General features: G+C 46.5%; 1 protein-coding gene across 1 annotated transcript in view; it reads left to right on the top strand.

Moving 5' to 3' along the window:
* Window positions 1–18,216, top strand: part of Mcph1 (microcephalin 1) — an 86,702-nt gene that overhangs the window by 49,735 nt on the left and 18,751 nt on the right. The window contains exons 10-11 of the mRNA XM_032918749.1: window positions 13,672–13,709; window positions 15,835–15,997. Coding sequence (XP_032774640.1) covers window positions 13,672–13,709; window positions 15,835–15,997 — 201 coding nt within the window. The remainder of the gene's footprint in view (window positions 1–13,671; window positions 13,710–15,834; window positions 15,998–18,216) is intronic.

Raw genomic sequence — 18,216 nt, 5'->3', positions numbered from 1 at the left:
AAAGGCCTCAGCTTTCCTTGAGTCTGGCTACAGGAAGCAGTTCGCTGTGTGTGTGTGTGTGTGTGTGTGTGTGTGTGTGTGTGTGTGTATGCAGAAGGGTGTTGGAACCCCTGGAACTGGAGTTACAATCAGTTGTGAGCTGCCCTCTGTGTGTTGAAAGAAAAGGGGGATAACCCGGGAACCTAGAGATCAAGAAGCCCCAAAAAGCAAAAATGACTGAGGCTATACAGGAATTAGGGAAGCTGGGAGGAGGGAAGCCAGCCCCTGGGCTGGAGAGTGTAGGGTAGTCCCCGTAACTGGTAGGGACTGAGGGAGACTGGCCACTTTGATACATTGAACAGGCAACCTCAGCCATTTGTGCTGAGCTTGAGACCTAACATCAAACCTCACTATCTTTAGAGCCTTGGGAGGGCCTAAAGATTACCTCGCTACAGTGAAAAGGGGATCTGTTCACTAGGGAACAGTGTCTTAGAAGACAGTCTTGACAGGATTGAGTTCCCAGGTGGGCAGTCGGCTAGAGCCAGGGAAGAAGGGAAGGCTTTGGGTCACACACTGGTTCTAAGGTGGTGTTGCCTGGAACTTCTGATACAGCAGGACCATGGCCCAAGCATTGCAGCACGATAGCCAGTCAAGGAGGGCCAAGCTCACGTGTGGTTTGGCTTGGTCTGCTGTGGTGCCCAGCTCTGCAAAGTCCACCTCCAGACTGAGTGGACGGCTCACGCTACTCTGACCACTCTCGAGCTGAGTCAAGCGAGTGAAATCAGAGGATCCGTGCCAAGGGTATTGAAGGAGGTGAGAATGTGGTGACTATTGGGGGTGCATTGGACTCTGCTCACTAAGCAAGGTAGGTGCAGTAACTGGGAAGTGAGGTTGTGTGAGTCACCACCAAACAGTTTTACATATTGAAGGTCAGGGCTGGAGTTAGAGGACGAGGAAGAGGCTTCAGACACTACTGTATGCCTCACATACAACTTTTCCCACAGTCCCTCTCTCATTGATCAAGAACCAACTCTTAAATTATTCATAGTCACAAACTAAGCTTTGCTTCATTTGATGGATTTGCATAGATGACAGAAACTAGAATGACAGACAGAAACTAAGAATGGCAGTTGGTCAGTAGGACCTTAAATTTGATTTATGGGCCTTGACTACAATTTCTTTCTTTCTCTTCCTCTTTCATTTTTAGGTTTATGTATGTGAGTGTTTTGCTTACGTGTGTATTTGTATACTGTGTGTATGCCTGGTGCCCAGGGTCAGAGGGCATGGAGTCCTCTGGATCCACAGTTATGGGTGGTCAGTAGGCATCAAGCCTTCTCTCCAACACTGCGGCCCACGTTTAACAGTGTCTTCTGTCTGGAAGCTGAGCTAGGCAAGGCTTGCTGCCAGGTTGGCTACAGCCTGTTATGTTTGGGAGACTTCCCTTACCTCCAAACGTCCCTCGGCTTCTGACCCTGCTACAGGGTGACAATTCCTCACTCACTTGAAGGCTGAGGACCCTTAAGCAGATCCACTCTTGTTTGCCTAGATAATATTGTAAACGTTGGATCTCTAAAGCAAACCTGGGTTCCTTTTTTGTTTTTTGTTTTGTTTTTGTTTTTTTCAGAGCTGGGGACCGAACCCAGGGCCTTGTGCTTGCTAGGCAAGCGCTCTACCACTGAGCTAAATCCCCAACCCCCAAACCTGGGTTCCTTAAATGTGTGGTGGCTACTGATTAAAGGAACATATTCTCAAATATGACATTGAAGAAAAGGCTGCCATTGTAAACCAGTGTTCAGTGACTTTCTCATAACAGTGAAAACAGACTATTTTTAAACCTCTAAAAAAAATTATATCACAGTTTCTGAATTCTGGAAGGACCAAACAGGGAGAACGAATAAGAAGTCATTTTTAAACATGTCTTTTAGTTTGTGAAAGTGTAGTAAGTATCTTCAAGGCATTGTGAGATCCAAATAGCATAAAGGGAAGGGTCTCCTATTTAACACAGCACAGAACACAGGTACATCAACTGTGTCACAGTGAAAGCCTGGCTCACTCCCACTCCATAGCTCATTAAGGTGCAGTAAAACACTGTTCTGGCTGGTTAGCACTCCCCAGGGCTCATTTTCAGAGTTCTGAGAACCCTAGTTTAATCCCCCCAGGGTGCTGGGGGTCAGAACAAAGCAAAACACAAGATGGGTGTGATTAACTTATGAATGGCCATTTTCACAAGGATCTGATGAGAGACAATTATAAAAGTCATAGCAATGGAGAGGTCAGGTTGGACGTGGTGTGCAAAGCACAAAGCTTAGGGAAGGCATCTGTAAATAATGATGAACCTTACTTTCCAAAGGGAGTAGGAAATATACCTATTTATACGAGTAGGAAGTGTACCTGTTTATAGGAGTAGAAAGTGTACCTGTTTATACGAGTAGGAAGTGTACCTGTTTATAGGAGTAGGAAGTGCACCTGTTTATAGGAGTAGAAAGTGTACCTGTTTATACGAGGAGGAAGTGTACCTGTTTATACCAGGAGGAAGTGTACCTGTTTATAGGAGTAGAAAGTATACCTGTTTATACGAGTAGGAAGTGTACCTGTTTATACGAGGAGGAAATGTACCTGTTTATACCAGGAGGAAGTGTACCTGTTTATAGGAGTAGGAAGTGTACCTGTTTATAGGAGTAGAAAGTGTACCTGTTTATACGAGGAGGAAGTGTACCTGTTTATACAAGGAGGAAGTGTACCTGTTTATACGAGGAGGAAGTGTACCTGTTTATACGAGGAGGAAGTGTACCTGTTTATACGAGGAGGAAGTGTACCTGTTTGTACGAGTACGGGAGCCAGCAAGGTGGCTTAGTTGGTGAAGGCGCTTGCTGCAGACCTGACAACCTGCTGTTCAGTCCCCAGGATCTGCACAATGAAAGGAGAGAACTGATTCCTGCGACCTCTGACCTCCACGTGCACTCCATGGCATGCACATGTATAATAAAAGTCTTTCAGAAAAAAGATCAGATGCAGCAAAATAGCCCTAAGACGTACTTGTGGTCTGTCAAGCATAAAATTAGAGCAAGATTTCCAAAGAGAGTGAGTTGCTAGTTAGAGTGAGCCGCACGTCTGCCCGTTGGTGCACTCCATGGCACAGATGCCCGGGGAGGCAAAGCATTTCTTCTGACAGTTTGCTGTGTTCTGTCACCAATAGAGTCCCATCATGTGGACACAGCTATTTCCAGGTCCTGTGTTCCTACAAAGCAGAACAGACCTTTGTGGTTTTCCAGGAAATGTCACAGCTTTAGGGGCAAAATATTTTTAGTTTGATCTGGGAAAGGCAAAGCCCCAGAAGTTGTCAGGAAATTTTGAATACCTGTTTTAAACAAGACCATAGTTACTAAGAAATATTAAGTAGAAGTAAGGTCCACATATTAGACCTGTAAATCTAGGTAGCTTAAGGAAGAACACATATAAGGAGAATGAAATAAAATGTTTGCTAGTAATACACAGGAAATTTAGCTATTTTCCCCAAACCTAAAGTATTCAACAAATTTCATTTTCCAAAAAATTTACTTAAATATGTGAACGTGAATTAAATGTTTGAGTTTAGTAGGCGTGCCCCACCCCCACCCACACACAGTGTTGAAAGCATTTCACTTCTTAGGGCAAGGGTCTAGAAATTTGCAGGTTGCCCTGTATCTGCAGTCTGTGATGTATGGCCTCCTTTGGCTCGTGAGAGCCATTACAGAATGGACGGTGATGGTTGCTTGGGAATCCCAAATGAACTGGGCTTCAATACCAGTGTGGTCTCATTGCTGCCCAACAGAAGATGCTGGGGAACTGGATGCCTATGGCTATGGCGTGCCACTCACAGGTGCTGGTGGGCACAGGTGACTGTGGCGTGCTGCTCACAGGTGTTCCTTTCACCTGGTAGGAAGCATGGCGCCCAGTGTCTGACCTAGGATTGCTGTTTATACCAGCAAATAAGACTGTGCTCTTCTCCCATGCGTGCTGAGTTTCTGCTACCACTCTGGCACTAGAAACTGCCTTTGAGTTCCCCTTGACATCCCAAGGGTATCGCAGCTTGCAGTAGCCCTGAGTCTTCAAATTTAAGTATAAAATTCAATGTACTACAACGAACAGTAACTTTCACTTAAAGATTAAATGCAAAGAGATTAGGAATTCTTCCATCCCCAGTCTATACGTGACAGGTTAGAAGAGCTAGATGTGTGTGGTGGGGGTGGGCGCAATCCAAGATCAATGCCTTCATTTCCCAGGTATGTTTCCAAAGAGGATTCTTTTGGAGGATTGAAAACAAGCAGATACAGCTTTCTTGAGGTCACATTCATCCCGAGGGGGATGTGTGTGTGTGTGTGTGTGTGTGTGTGTGTGTGTGTGTGTGTGTGTGTGTGTATGTATATATATGTGTGTATGTGTATATATGTATATATACATATATGTATATATATGGCCTGAACTGAGATCTTAGGTGAGATTGTAGAACTAGAAATGAAGGTGGCAAAGCCCTGCTTCTTATTTAAAACAAAACATCCAACCCTTAAGCATTTTAAAAATACATGCCAAGGCAATATATAGTTTCAGATATTTCCCATGATGGGCCTTGTGCAGTACAGTGGCATGCACACATGCAAAAAGAACCAGAGTTAGGAGCTTTGATTCCCGAATCTCTGTCATGGATCAGGCATGATTATGGTAGTACAGAACAGCATATCTACTTCTTAGTAGCATGAAATTTTTATTTGCTTCAAACTCAAAGCAGACAAACCGAAGGATCTCTTAAGCCAGATTCTCCGTTATTTTCCCAGTGGAGACAAGATCTCTGTAAACATCCATCCATTTAGAGAGAGTACCACACGGACAGACCGTGAAACCAACAGAAGCTGGCACCAGACTCAACAGAATTGAAATCAGGTTCCTATGTGACACCATCACGCACAGGGTCAGTCACTGGAGTCCTCGGCACATCCCTCCATTTCCAGGGATGCATACAAGGACTCATGCTCCTTTCCTAGATGTGGAAGCAGGGCCAGGTCCCTGTACCTGCCCCAGGAGAGACAAAGCCACCATCCATCACCCTGTTCAGACTGTTGTCATGGGAGGGTCCCCTCATAAAAACTGTTGGAAAGGGAAAGAAGGACCCGGGTTCTAAGAACAGGCTACTAGTCTATCGCACAGGCACTCCGAGAGCACATGGCAGTGGACGACGGACTTCTAGGTCACTAAAGAAGGTGTCGGAGGAACACAAAAGGTGTGGGGGCAGGGGTGGAGGGGAGAATCACAACGGCATTTTCATTTTCTTGGTGGTACATGACTCTGGTAAAGTTCGTCTTTACCACAGAGAATCGGCTCCCTATAAGATCAGAGTAGGTACTGTAACCATCTGGGTCTCTGGTATAAATAAACCCCTGCTCAGCTTTTCAACATTTAACACATCAAGCCTTCTAAATGATCACCTGTCCTCCTGGTCCTTTCTCATAACACCAAGCAAAGTTTTCTGATTCTAATTAGATCTTTGCACTATGACTGCTTCCGTACACCATGGCTCTCATTGGCGCTAAGAGCATCAGATTCCTGTCATGGAAGAGAGTCAGGCACCTAAACTCACTGAGCTCCTATGTCAATCTATGAGCTCTCATACACAGAAAGGTTATATAATTATACTATGAAGATACATGGGGACACTTCCAATATTAACTTTGTAACACTTGGGAATAATTCATTAACGTAGCCCTCAGATAAGATTTACCTGATGTACAAAGACAGCTCAGGTGGCCTGTCATGTGTAAAACCAGTGACACAGGCCTTGAGTACAGTCTTTGGCTGGCAGCTGTTGTCCTTGGACGGTCACTTTGTGTAATTGACTCCACTGTTGTCCTGTGAGTCTCCAGTAGTGGTAGCACGGGGGCAGTCTCTTCACCACAGAGCTCGCTGATGGCCAAGGTCAGGGGGCTTCTCCCCTCAAAGGTTTCCACGATTGAACCTCCTGAGAGAAACTGACAGTGGGTGGGTAGCAGTGTTTGTTAACGGGCCAGTACACAAGTGTCACACAAAGTATGAAATTCAAGCACGTGCTGGATTGTTGAAGCAAGGAGCACGGTGGCCTGAGGAAGGGAAGTGTGTGAGGAGTGGAGCCATGCAAGGGGTTGATCAGCCTCCTAGCTTTGCCTGGCAAACTCTGAGCTCAGATTGGCTCGGCTGTCACCATGGTGATTGACTTAGAAGGCACAGGGTCCATCAGTTCAACAGTTCTTTGTTCCTATATAGCTAATGCCGTCTATAAATCGTGATCCTGTTGATTTTAAGTAGTGGTGGGCAGAAATTAAGGCAGGATGGTAGCTTTTAAATTCCTGTGTTTTTCAGCTAAAATACTGAGTTCACAGTGTTGCAGATAAAGCCCTGAACTCACCTTTCCAAGACACAGTCTCTCTGTGATGCTTAAGAGTTTGGCCAAAGCCCAGGGGAGGTTCTAGAAAGACCCACCAACTGGGTGCCCAGTTTTGGTCCTCAGCTTTTCTTCCCATCGCTTAACTGAAAAACTGAGTAAAGGAAGAAGCTAGGGCATTCTGAAGCCCAGATTCTGTTCCTACCACCTACATGGAGACTCACAACAATCTGAAAGTCTAGTTCCAGAAGATCTGATACCCTGGTCGATCGCCTCTTAGGGTACAAGGTGTACATAAAGCACACAGGTATGTCTACAGGCAAAATACACATACATTTAAATAAATGAAATGATAAATAAATAAAATGAAAGATATTTTATTTTCAAATGCCGCTAAGATTTTTTATGTGGGGAAGAGAGGTGACTCAGAAGTGAAGAGGACTTGCTGACCCACCAGAGGACATATGTCAGGCAGCTCATAACTAATGTGACTCCAGCTTCAGGGATCCAACATCCTGTGCGCTTACACACACACACACACACACACACACACACACACACACACACTTCTTTAAAGAAATCGTTTCATTTATGCCTCTCAGAAATGCATCCCACTGATTTTGAAGCATTTAGGGTCTTTCTCTGTAAAACACCCCATAACGTAAGCAATTTTGGTTCGATGAAATCTTCGCAGTGTGGCTCCCGTCACTGTATGTAGGGGGAAAGTTCACCTGTTGTTCCAGCGGGAGAGTTCCACGTCAGGGGCCTCCCAGCTTGAGGAATAGGATGACTGCTGGTCCCCTTTTACACCACTGCCCACCCTCTGACCCAGGCCTTCTCTCTAAGTGACTGAACTTCTAAGGCAGAGCTCTAATGGATCCAGCTTAGATAATCATGGGCTGTAATCCAGGCCTGGACCCTGTCCAGTCCAAACATTGCTCAAATCAACTCAAACTTAAAGTACAAGCCTGTGGGTCTTGAGACCAAGGGAGGGCCGTCCTGTGACTCGGTAGCACAAAGATGGGCAGGTACAGTTGCCCGGAAGGTGCTGCCACGTGATGAGGCAGTGGGACCAAACCAATAGCCTGAAACCTAACCCAATCAAAGTGCAGTTTCTAAGGTGGGCAGCCAGGTTCAGAAACCTGATCCAGGACTCGGCAGGCAACATCTGGGGGCAGAAATCAGAAGAGACATGGGTGTAGCTTGGACATCTCCCTCATCTGAACTCCGATTGATCATCTGCCCGTCTGCCTGCCCATGACTGGAACCTGCTGCAGTGCCAGCTGGTGCTGCTTAACACAGGGTTTACCACTAAGTCAGGCTTCTGCTGGGCTGAGACGCTAATTCTAGTTTATTCTGTAAGGACTGTAGGTACTGAGGCATCCTGAGGCCTAATTTTCTGTGACTTCACAGTTAATTTATTAACAAGCTATTTCCTCTCCTCTTCCTCAGAAGAAACTAGGTCCCATTTATGTAGGACATCAAATGAGCAGACCAAACAGCCAGATTCCCCCACATTGCTTTCTCACCAAAGGCTAGCAGAGAACAAAATAGAAAATGAAAAAAAAAAAAAACTAAAAAAAGTGCTTAGAAAGTTCTAGAGACTCGGCCTTAAAAGCCAATGAAAGATGTGTCTTGGTCTGAGCTGCCTGGGGTGCACAGGCTTTGCCCTGACCTGCTGGGGATGATGATCTCCTGTACCTCAGAGCTCACTGGCCTCCTTCAGAGTCCAGCAGAGTAGGTCTGCTGGGCATTTTAGGAGATTCTCAAAACTGAAACGATTATTTTTTAAGGTACAGGAATGAATCTTGCACCAATATAAAATGAATATTCAGCACATTAATTTGTGAGGGAATCAGAAAGCCCTAATCTCCTGTTCAAAGGATAATAAACAAATCAGTTGAGAGAGAAGATAGAATTAATGTTACCCAGAGGCCATGGGCTGTGAGTCACCTGCTTAATTCAACCTTCCACTCACCCTTTGTCCTGTAAAGCTGTCCAGATGCTAGAAGAACACTCATGACTTGGAGGAGGGCACGTCCTGCTTCTCTGTACACTTGAAGTATGTGTGTGTACAAGCCACACACCCATGACTAGTGACTGATGGCCGCAGTATGGTCATGGTTTGCCAGACTCCTTTCTCTCCTTTCAGTCTGTGAAACCAAATCCATTGACTGCCATATTGGAGTCCATGGCTTTCTTCTGGCGCCATCCTTGCTCTGTCTGTGCGCCTCTCACCCTCAGCCTGCCTTTAAGTCGATTTTAGACTGACGAGCATGGTTTTGCTAGTCGTTTCCTCAGTGGAAGAGTGTGTCAGTCAGCTTCAGTTTACTGTTACAAACTGTCTGAGCTTGCTGTCTTATAAAGAGAAGAGTTTATTTTGTCTCACAACAATCAACTGGCCCTGTTACTTTGTCTTGTGGTGATACATCATGGTAAAAGCTTGTAGCAGAGCAAAACTGCTTATATTGTGTGGCAGGGAAGCAAAAGTGAGTGCTTTAGTCAGGGTTCCTATTCCTGCACAAACATCAGGACCAAGAAGCAAGTTGGGGAGGAAAGGGTTTATTCAGCTTACACTTCTACATTGCTGTTCATCACCAAAGGAAGTCAAGACTGGAACTCAAGCAGGTCAGGAAGCAGGAGCTGATGCAGAGGCCATGGAGGGATGTTACTTACTGGCTTGCTTCCCCTGGCTTGCTTAGCTTGCTTTCTTATAGAACCCAAGACCACCAGCCCACGGATGGCCCCACCCACAATGGGCTGGGTCCTCCCCCTTGATCACTAATTGAGAAAATGCCTTCCAGCTGGGTCTCATGGAGGCACTTCCTCAAGGGAGGCTCCTTTCTCTGTGATAACTCCAGCTTGTGTCAAGTTGACACACACAACCAACCAGTACACCTGTTAACAGTAATTATCTGGAAATACAAAGAAAAACAAAACCATTCCTGAATTAACAGGACAGAGAGCGCTGAGACACCTATGTCCCCCCTGGCTTACTCAACCTGCTTTCTTATAGAACGCAGGACCACCAGCCCAGGGACAGCACCACCCACAATGGGCTGGGTCTTCTCCCCTTGATCACTAATTGAGAAAACGCCTTACAGCTGCATCTCATGGAGACATTTCCTCAAGGGAGGCTCCTTTCTCTGTGATAACTCCAGCTTGTGTCAAGTTGACGCACAAAACCAGCCAGTACAGTGAGCTTAGGGAAGGAGAACTCTTATAAAACACTGACCCACACGCTCGCACAAAGAGCCCCCTCCTCAAACTGTCCTAAAGACCAGGCCTACGTCTTAAAGGTTCCACCACCTCCAACATCATACAAGCTTTACTGGGACCTTGAAGATTCAAATTATAGTAGAGCAAAAATCAGTGGAGGCCCTACTGGGTGAACATCTCATGTCCGTAAATAGTCATCGTTTGTGTTCTGTCGTTGTCACTTGTCTTGTTGCTGTGATAAACCCCGAACAGAAACAACACCAGGGAGGAAGAGTTCATCTGGGCTCACAGTCTGAGGGCGCCACCCACCATGGCAGGGGCACACCAGGCAGCAGGAGCTTGAGGCGGCTGGGAGCATGACATCTGCAGTCGGGGCCAGAGGGAGATGAATGCAGGTGCCCAGCTTGCTTCCCCGTTATTCAGCCTGGGCTCCAGTCCACCCGTGGGATGGATGGAGCTCCCTACATTTAAGTCTTCCCGCCTCCTTTAACTTAAAGTAGGCAGTGCCTCACAGCCTAGTCCAAAGCTTGTTTCCATAGTGACTCTCTGCCCTGTCGAGCTGTCAATCAACATGGCCTGTTGAGCATCACAGTCAGATTTTGCAGTCCTCGCCCCCAGCTCTGAGCTCTGCAGCTGCTGCCTTTGCGACTATGTCTGCCTTGTCATACAGCCTGTTCTTCCGTTCTCCAGCAGTCTCCATCTCTGTAATTCATTCGTGGAAGTTGGTGAACAGGAGGAGTCTCCCTGGCTATATTCCCAAGCCTCTATGTGCTCTGTGACCCGTGCGGCCAGATCGCTGGTGTGCCGGCTTTCGTTGTTAGTCGTTCTCTGCCTTTGCTCATCATCTGGCAGTGGCACCTTTCAGAGCACAACTGTTCCCCAAATCCTACTTTCCCGCAGTGGTGACAGCCTCCAGCTCCTCCACAGTCTATCAGTTTTGTTCTATAGTGTTGGATTCTAAACAGCTGATGGCATAGGCGTCACGTGTCATCTCAATGGGACTTTAGTGGTGTTTTCCCGGTTACTAGGATCTCTACCACCTCTACTTGATGGCCGTCCCTTCTTCCTTTTCTTTGGAGCCGTGTCTCTCCAAGCTGCTTGCTTACTTCTAAAATGGAGGTCTTGATTTTTTTTGTATACTTCTTTTTTATATGCACGTGTTTTTTGCCTGCGTGTATTTCTGGGTACACATCACATGTGTGCCTGGGTCCTACGAGGCCAGAAGAGGGCATAGGATCCCCTGGAACTGGAGTAAGAGATGAACTGCCCCTTAGGTGCTGGGAACCAAACCTGGGTTCTCTGGAAGAGCGCCAGTGCTCTCAACTGAGGAGGACAGAGGTTGACATTAGGTGTCTTCCTTGACTCCTGTCTACCTTGTATGTAGAGAAAGGGCCTCTTGTTTGTACCCAGAGCTCAGTGATTGATCTAATCTAGCTAGTGAGCTTGCTCTGACCAACACTGCTGGCCTCTAATCAATGGGGTCACAAATAGCCACCCAGTATTTGCTTGGTTCCTGGAGATCTGAGCTCTACTCGACCCTCCCAGTCGTGCAGACACTTTACCCCCAAGCCCCTCTTCCCTGCCCTTTAACATTTTGAATCTTCAGTGGACAATATCATGCCACCCGTTGAATTTATCCTGCATTGTTTGTTTTCATACTGCTGTCAGTGGGAACTGCTTTCTTACTATACTTTTCCGATCATTCCGTACTAATTTGTAGAAGTATAACTGGCTTTGTGTGTTGATCTTATTTCTTGAAGACTTGTTGAATTTATTCAGTTCTCGTGGTTATTTTTATTGAAAAGCCAGAAAAACAACCCATGTAGAATCCAGTCTGTGGGTAGAAGTGGTTTTACTCCTTGCTTTCCAGTTTTAGTCCCTTTCATTCTTTCTCTTAATTGTCTGGCTGGTGCAGTGGTTTAGTTTTTGAGCCGAACACTCGATCTGGGAGGTTAGAAACTACACCAAAAGGATTCTGGGAGTCGCCAGCCTGTGCTGACATGGCTGGTATGTAAACCCATGTGGCCACTCTAGAGAGTGAAGAGAAAGTGGGGTGGGCAGGGGGTGAGGGGTACGAGGTGCATGTGTACTGGGGACAGGGGGAGGTGCCCAGCATCTGATTGCCAAGCTCCAGCAGGGTAGAGACAGCTTGTTCCCTGCGCTGCACCCCAGAGCAGTGCTATCCCTGGCCTGTGGCTCTCCCGACTGTCCCACCCCTGCTGTGTCAGAGCTGACAATAAAGGACAGTGGAGGGTCAGCCAGAATGAATCATGTTGGATGATTGGAGTTTCCCATGTCTGGGCCCTGGATCTAGAACCAGTCCTGTGCTTTTGCTGTTGCATCTGGGTTTTCAGAAGTGTGGAAGGGGTTAACAGTGAAGTATTGCAGAAGGTCAGCTAAAGGGATGGGGGAGATCTTCCCCTGCATGCCCTTCAGATTCCTATTCCCTCTGTGCTCTTTAGTCCCCATCTTTCCCAAATGTACAGTGTCTAGTCAGTCCCCTTCCAGAAGTGTCCCCTCATCAGTGTGGTTTCTCCAGTCAAGAAACAAATGAGGGCCTGGAGAGATGGCTCAGTGGTTAAAGAGCACTATCTGCTCTATCAGAGGTCCTAAATTCAAATCCCAACAACCACGTGGTGGCTAAAACCAGCTGTAAGGAGTTTGGATGCCTTCTTATGATGTGTCTGAGGACAGCTACAATGTCTTCATTTATTTATAAAATAAATAAATCTTTAAAAAAGAAGAAACAAGCGAGACTCCTCACTTCAATTACAAAGATATTTTATATAGTATAAATTCATGTTTTGTATCACGTAAATTCACACACTGGCTGAAAGGCAGAAAATCCTGGGAAACTTGTAGCACACTCATGTATTTACTATTTCCATAGCATTTACATTTTCTGTCCATTGGATTTTCAGGGATTGTGCTTCTGGGTTTTTAATGAAAGTAACCACGAGAACTAAGTAAGTTCAGCAATGCTTCGAGAAGTAAGATGAACTCACAAAGCCAGTCACACTGCTGCAGATGCGCAGTGAAAACTCAGAAAAGGGGATAAAGAAAGCAGTCCCACTGACAGCATTTACATTCTGAATCAGTGGGTATGTGCACCTAGTCCACAGATCTCTCTCTCTCTCTCTCTCTCTCTCACACACACACACACACACACACACACACACACACACACACACACACACAACACACAAGCACGCATTTGCCCCCTCTGAGTAGATGAGTGACTGTCCTTGTCCCTGGCTTTCAGTTTGAAGGACAGCAAGTGGACTAGGGCTGGGAAGTCAGGCGCTTGAGGCAGCTCAGTGTGTCTGCTCTCAGGAAGCGAGAAGAGAGGAGGCTGGTACTCTGTTGGTTTTCTTCTGTTTGTTCAGCCTGGAAGCCCGGCCAGTGGAGAGGGAACCCCTCACGGACATGCCCAGGCATTTGCTTCCAAATTTTTGGAATCAACAACCCAAAATAACCATAACACTAAGTAAAAATGTTTAAAATAACCATGTTTGGCAAGCTCTGGTAGTGCCCATTAGTACTGAGGAAGGAGACTTGTGAGTTCCAAGCCAGCCTGGGTTACATGATCCCCCGAAGCCCTACATACTGAGACACTGTCTCAACAGCAACCACCACTGAATCCGTGCAGTTTTCATATCAGCAGACAGGAATAGCCTGGGAATTCGTCCACCCTCTGTGAGATGTGCGAGGTTTGCTGGGCCCTCCTGACCACTAACAGCATCATACAGGAGAGGTCTGAATCAAGGATATGATTGCCTATAACTTAGGAAAAGCGGGCCAGCCTTTAGAGAGCCCTTCTCACTCCTTCGTAACTTTAAAGTGTGCACTTGGAAATTTCCATCTCCTGTTGGGTTTTTTTTTCCCCAGGTACTATAAAGTTGTGTGTGTGTGTGTGTGTGTGTGTGTGTGTGTCTGTGTGTGTGAGAATGTATGTGTTGTGTATGTGCTTAAATATTTATGTTTAAGTTATGTAACTGTTCAAAAAACTTATTAAAGTTTATTTCTGTAGGAAAATATTTCTTGTATTTTGACTGTTTTTTGTTCTTCTCTTTTGAAATCTCTAGCCAACGAGAACATTAGTCATGACAAGCATGCCGTCTGAGTAAGTACTTGTTGTTTTGATAACTTTCTATCCATTGCAGAAGCTAGCCTTTTCTTGTGTATACTGTAGGTCTTTGTGCCTTTAGGCCATCCACAGAGCTGGGCTGGATTACTTTTACTCGATGTAGCGGTATGGGGTCAGAAGATCATTGGAAATTAAAAATGTAGTTAAGTGTGGCAGCCGAGAGCAAAAAGCTTTTTGGGTCCTTTGTGTCGCATTAGGAGATTTTATTTTTTGTTGTCCCGTTTGCTTGCTTAATTCCTTAATGATTCTGTTTGTCCACCCCTCACCCTATGAATGTTCAGTACACTGAGCCGTGTGGTTGAAACATTTCCTTACCAACGATCTTAAAGCAGCGCTGTGGTGGAAAGCTTCCTCCTCTGGTCTGAGGCGGCCATCTCTGCCTCTTGTCGAGGGTTAATGGCCTCCTGGCACACTCTTATCATCTCCCTTAAACACTCGCGCAATGCAGAGCATCCAACAAAAATACGCCGTACTATATGCCTCGCAGAGGGTTTTCAAATCTGTGTTTAAACGGGAAAACCACATTTTTTTTTTAAAATCAATCATAGGTCTTGAGGTTTTAAGACTTTCATCAAAACATTGGGTTATTTCGGTGCAAACACACTAGAGGAAGCATGCGCGGATAGACCACTTTCCGCTAAAGTGCGGGTGCTTTAAACACTGTCTGTCATATACTGCAAAAGAAGCGTCCTCCTGCTTTTATTAATAACTTGTGATGTGCCACAAACACTTTAGTCCACTCAGGAAATACCGAAGGTGAGCATAATAATGTCCTCAATCATTCTGTAGGTTTAAAAATGACAGGCAGATATTTTTCTCACTAAAGGATTTAAAAAGAAAACTTGGGTTTTGGGTGCACAGTCCTGGGATTCCTTCTCATCTTACAGGTCTTGTGTATCTTAAGGAGACCTTGGACAGTCTGATTCCACATCTGATTAACAAGGCCATAAAAAAGCAGTTGTTCCTAATTAGCACGTCCATGGGCTGCTAGTAGCTGCCAGGCTTGGAACGGAAGATCAGATCTTCTGAAGTGAAGCTCTAAGCCTAATCCTCTCTGAGATGCTAACAAGCACAGAGTCTCCAGGTTGGCTGGGGAGTGGCCATGCCGACCCACTCTGCAGAACCCTAAGATTAGAGGGTGATGGAGGTTGGCCCTTCTCACAGGGAGGCTGAGCTCTTGAAGTGCTGTACATGGGAGATAAGACTGGGAGACAGTCAACAAGCTGGGAGCTCAGCGGGCTGCCCACTGTGTGAGAGGAGAGAAGCTCCTGTCCCTTGACATAGAGCGTGGCAGAGCCTAGGAGGCCTTGCTGGGAGTTCCTGATTCACTGGGGGTTTTCAAACAATCCTGGGGCAGGGGCCCATGGATCGCAGCAAGCGCACTGTAAAAGAAAGAAGCCTCGGTTCAGAACTGAGGCCTGGCCAGGGCTGCTAGAAGAACATCTTGAAACAAAAAGGCGGTCCCGCCACTAAGAAACTGGCAGGTTAAAGATTCTAGTGAGCTTTGGGAATTAAAGAGATCGTTTAATTGGAGTCACTTGACACTCCAGTGATGTTACATTTTCAGAGTAAGTAAGCAAATAATAATGTGTCCTGGGCGAGTGGCATTCCTGTAAGCCAAGGCTCTGCTGCCAAGGCTATGACCTGCATTCTATCCCGGGAGCCCTCATGGTAGAGAGAAGGGAACCACCATGACAGCTGTCCTTTACCCTCCACACAAATGTCATGACACACATGCATACACACATGCACACACATAAAGTTTTATATATATATATATATTGTATATATACACACACACACACACACACACACATACATACATACATGCACGCACACTGGTCACGTATGTGTGAAGTATGTAATCTGCCATGTGGATGGATGACAGGAGATTGGCTTCCAGTGCCCATGCTGTTCCTACACAGCCTGTGACTGTGTGGACACCCTCCGTAGCATCATGGGCTTAGACTTGAGGTCTGAAGTGCTCTCGTTTCCCCAAATCCCGTGTTCTACTGTAACCAAAATGGAGGCAGACCTTGGGCCTCTGTTTCTCTGATGGACACACAGCATGAGGGCTGACTCCTGACTCTCTGGCCCACAGGCAGCAGGACCTCATCATCCAGGTGGTGAGCACACTGAGAGGCTTTTCATTCGCCCCTGAGGTCTGCGAGTCCACCACCCACGTGCTGGTGGGGAAGTCTGTCCGTACCCTGAACGTGCTGATGGGGATTGCACGAGGCTGCTGGATTCTTTCTTACCAATGGGTAAGCCTTGCACTCGTCGTTTGTTTTGAAATGAGGTGTTCGCCAGATCCTTTGATCTGTGGTGTTGATATGAGCAGTGGTACCTACGCTTCTGTGCGCTGAAGTGGGCCGTCAGGTGTCCCTGAGAGCGGAGGAAGTTATTCTTCCCGCAGCCACACTGAGAGTCCCTCAGAGAGGGGTAAGCTAGAGAAAGGCAGGAACCCTTAGAATAAACTCCCAGCCTCCGGAGAAAATAAGATCAGAACAGACTTGGACTAAAAACACAAACTGGATTTTTCTCACACGCCAGCGAGTGCTGCTGTGTGTTTGACTAAGGAGCGATGTGAACTATGCTCATGATGGCTCGGAAGCCAAAAAGAAAAACTCCAGAGCTTGTTTGCACAGATGGAGCTGCTTAGGATGAACCATGTTCCTCTAATCCCTTTTGGACGTGTTTCATCAAGCACACATGTAGCCTTGACACTATTTTCTTTGCATTTAAGGCAGCCCTTAAGAATGTATCATCATTTTCGTAACTGATAAACGTTGGCCTGGTCTGTCAGTCAGTGTGTTTGCCCTTTGGTCCTCAGCCGAGGGTCACTTCGAAGCCCAGCAGCTCATTGCTAGTGGGAACAACGGCACTGCTTCTTGTGCTGTGTTGACGCCCACGGTCCTTTCTCCTCACCCAAGAAAGTGCTCCACTAACACTGCGTCAGTTTAATCCTCCGGGATCACACTAGGAAAACGAGCTACAGACGGCCACCTCAGAGTGGCTCCAGTCTCTCTCCTGTGTCGTAACCCACAGGTCTCTGTTACAAAAAGGTTAAGAGGGGTTGAGGGGAGGCGCAATTGCTAAAGTACTTGCTGCACATGAAGACCTGGGTTCAAATCCCAGCACTCACCTGAAAAGTCTGGTCTGCCGGCATGAACTTGTCATCCATCCCACCACTGCAGAGGAGGCTGCAGGCAGATCCCTGGGGCTGTCAGCCAGCCAGCCTAGCCTGCTCCTGAGGAAGGACACGAGGTTCAACCTTTGGTGTCCACACACATGTGCACACGGGGAAAAAGGCAAAAAGGCTTAAGATTTCTGTTTAAAATCATGATGCACGAAAGACTGAAAGTCTTCTGTTCTGTCCTGGTTTGGTTTGGTCATTTTTGTTTGTTTTTTGTTTTTTGCTTTTTTTTTTTCAAGATGGGGGTTTTTCTGTATAGCCTGGCTGTCCTGGAACTTACTCTGTAGACCAGGCTAGCCTCAAACTCAGAGATCCGCCTGCCTCTGCCTTTCTAGTGCTGGGGTCTCGGGCATGCACTACCACACATAGTTGAAATGAGTTTTAAAAGGTGGTGTTTTCAGAGGCAATGGCTTGCTTTGCCTAGTTGCATCTAAGCACTGGCTCTGTCTGTCTCTGTGAAATACCACTTAATCCCTAAGTTTCAGTAACTGTATTCCCTGTTTTATTTCCAACTAAAGTGTCCTTAACACTTCATCCTTCAATCCCTCCTCCTTTCATGTTTCAGAAGGAAACATGTTTCTCTATAAACGTACATATCCACACTTGCTGCTGTGCTAGTCTCTTCTCCTGGGAGTCGAGCAGCTAGGGTTTGGGATACTTACTGTCTACTTAGAGAGGGGGAGGGGAACGGGGAGGGGGAGGGGGAGGAGGAGGAGCAGCACTGAGAGGGAGCAGGAGATAGAGGGAGACTATGGCAACAGTGAGAATGGGGATGGTGTTAAGGAGGTTGAGTATCTGGAGCAGGAAGGAGCCTAAGGCATGGGCTTTGAAATGTTAACATTATTGTGAGTAGGGACTAAAGGACCCAGTCTCTGCTCCATCTTCATCCTTTTAGAGGGTTTGTCCCTGATCTTTGTGGCGGCACTGGAGCAGTAGCTGGGAGGCTTATATTGTGACTCACAGGTATCAGGCAGAAGGAGACAGACACTGAGCCCGCCATGGGCTTTTGAAACCTCAAAGCCCACCCTTAGAGACAGCACCTACTCTAACAGGGCCATACCTCCTACTTCTCAAACAGTTCCACTAACTGGGGATCAGCCACTCAAACATAGGAGCCTTTGCAGCCATTCTCATTCAAACCGCCATCGTTGCTGTCCACGATCACTGTAGTTTTATATATAAACCATGTTAAATAAATCAGTCACGGAACAACTCCTCCTCTTCCAGCTCCCATAGCTCTCCGTCCTCTTTGCTGTGCTGTCACCTGGGTCCTGCAGAGGGCGATGT

This window comes from Rattus rattus, chromosome 13 (genome assembly GCF_011064425.1).
Source record: "Rattus rattus isolate New Zealand chromosome 13, Rrattus_CSIRO_v1, whole genome shotgun sequence".
In the NCBI taxonomy this organism is placed as follows: Eukaryota; Metazoa; Chordata; class Mammalia; order Rodentia; family Muridae; genus Rattus; species Rattus rattus.
This window is presented reverse-complemented; position numbering and strand designations above follow the sequence as displayed.